This window comes from Perkinsus marinus (assembly GCF_000006405.1).
Source record: "Perkinsus marinus ATCC 50983 genomic scaffold scf_1104296951940, whole genome shotgun sequence".
Classification (NCBI taxonomy): domain Eukaryota; phylum Perkinsozoa; order Perkinsida; family Perkinsidae; genus Perkinsus; species Perkinsus marinus.
The window spans coordinates 1-784 of record NW_003209094.1 but is presented as its reverse complement, the minus strand read 5'-3'; the positions used below and the strand labels follow the sequence as shown (position 1 = coordinate 784).

The window sequence follows — 784 nt, the reverse complement described above, 5'->3', positions numbered from 1 at the left end:
AACTTTTGTAGTAGTAGAGCCTTGGAAGGATGCAGAACATGCTGGAAGACAGGTCTCATCAACTATGGCGTCTACGGCCATCGAAACCCACGTTGCCTCATTAATGGAGGCCTTTGGAGGCGTCATGGATCTCACTGTTTGAGCATTCTGCATCTCCTCTGTCATATCTTCTGACGGGATAGCATTTGAGGACGTCGTTCGAGATTGGGTAGTAGCAACTTTTGCATCTGCTGGTGCCGTAGATGATGATGTCGTTGGGACCGCATTTCTGCAAGCACTTGCAATGTGATTTCGACCACCACACCTTCGACAGCTCACTCTTCTCTGAGAGGTTAGAATACGGCATGCATCACGTCTATGACCACTACGACCACAACAGAGACATCTCTTCTCATAAGCAGCAGGAGACGGACTCGGGCATTGTTCAGTAGAGTGACCACTTTGCCAACATCTCAGACACTTATTCTCACGGCGCAGTTTTTCAAAATCGACAAAGAAGCGTTGACTTTGTGCTTCAATAGTAGGAGTTGCATCAACTGCTTGCAATGGGGTTGACGATTGCTTAAACTCACCGGTTACTACTGGTGACGATTGAAGCTCCAATGAACGTGAACGACTTAACATCAGAAGACGAGCCCTCCGGAAAGGGACGTTATCAAGTCTATATGCTAATATCCAATCATTATAAGGGGGCCTTAAGGTAGCACAATACAAGTCATACAACTCATCATCAGTAACGACACTACCTTGGAGCTTCAACCTAGATACGATCGACTCAACTTCT

The 784-nt window shown here is 46.4% G+C and overlaps 1 protein-coding gene across 1 annotated transcript; it reads left to right on the top strand.

The window, feature by feature from the left end:
* Nucleotides 1–248: 248 nt before the first annotated feature.
* On the top strand, nt 249–431 carry Pmar_PMAR005491 (hypothetical protein; the record flags this gene model as incomplete). The annotated part of the gene is made up of 1 exon (XM_002777420.1): nt 249–431. One exon carries the CDS (start codon nt 249–251, stop codon nt 429–431), a length of 183 nt encoding a protein of 60 aa, XP_002777466.1.
* Between the last annotated feature and the right edge of the window lie 353 nt (nt 432–784).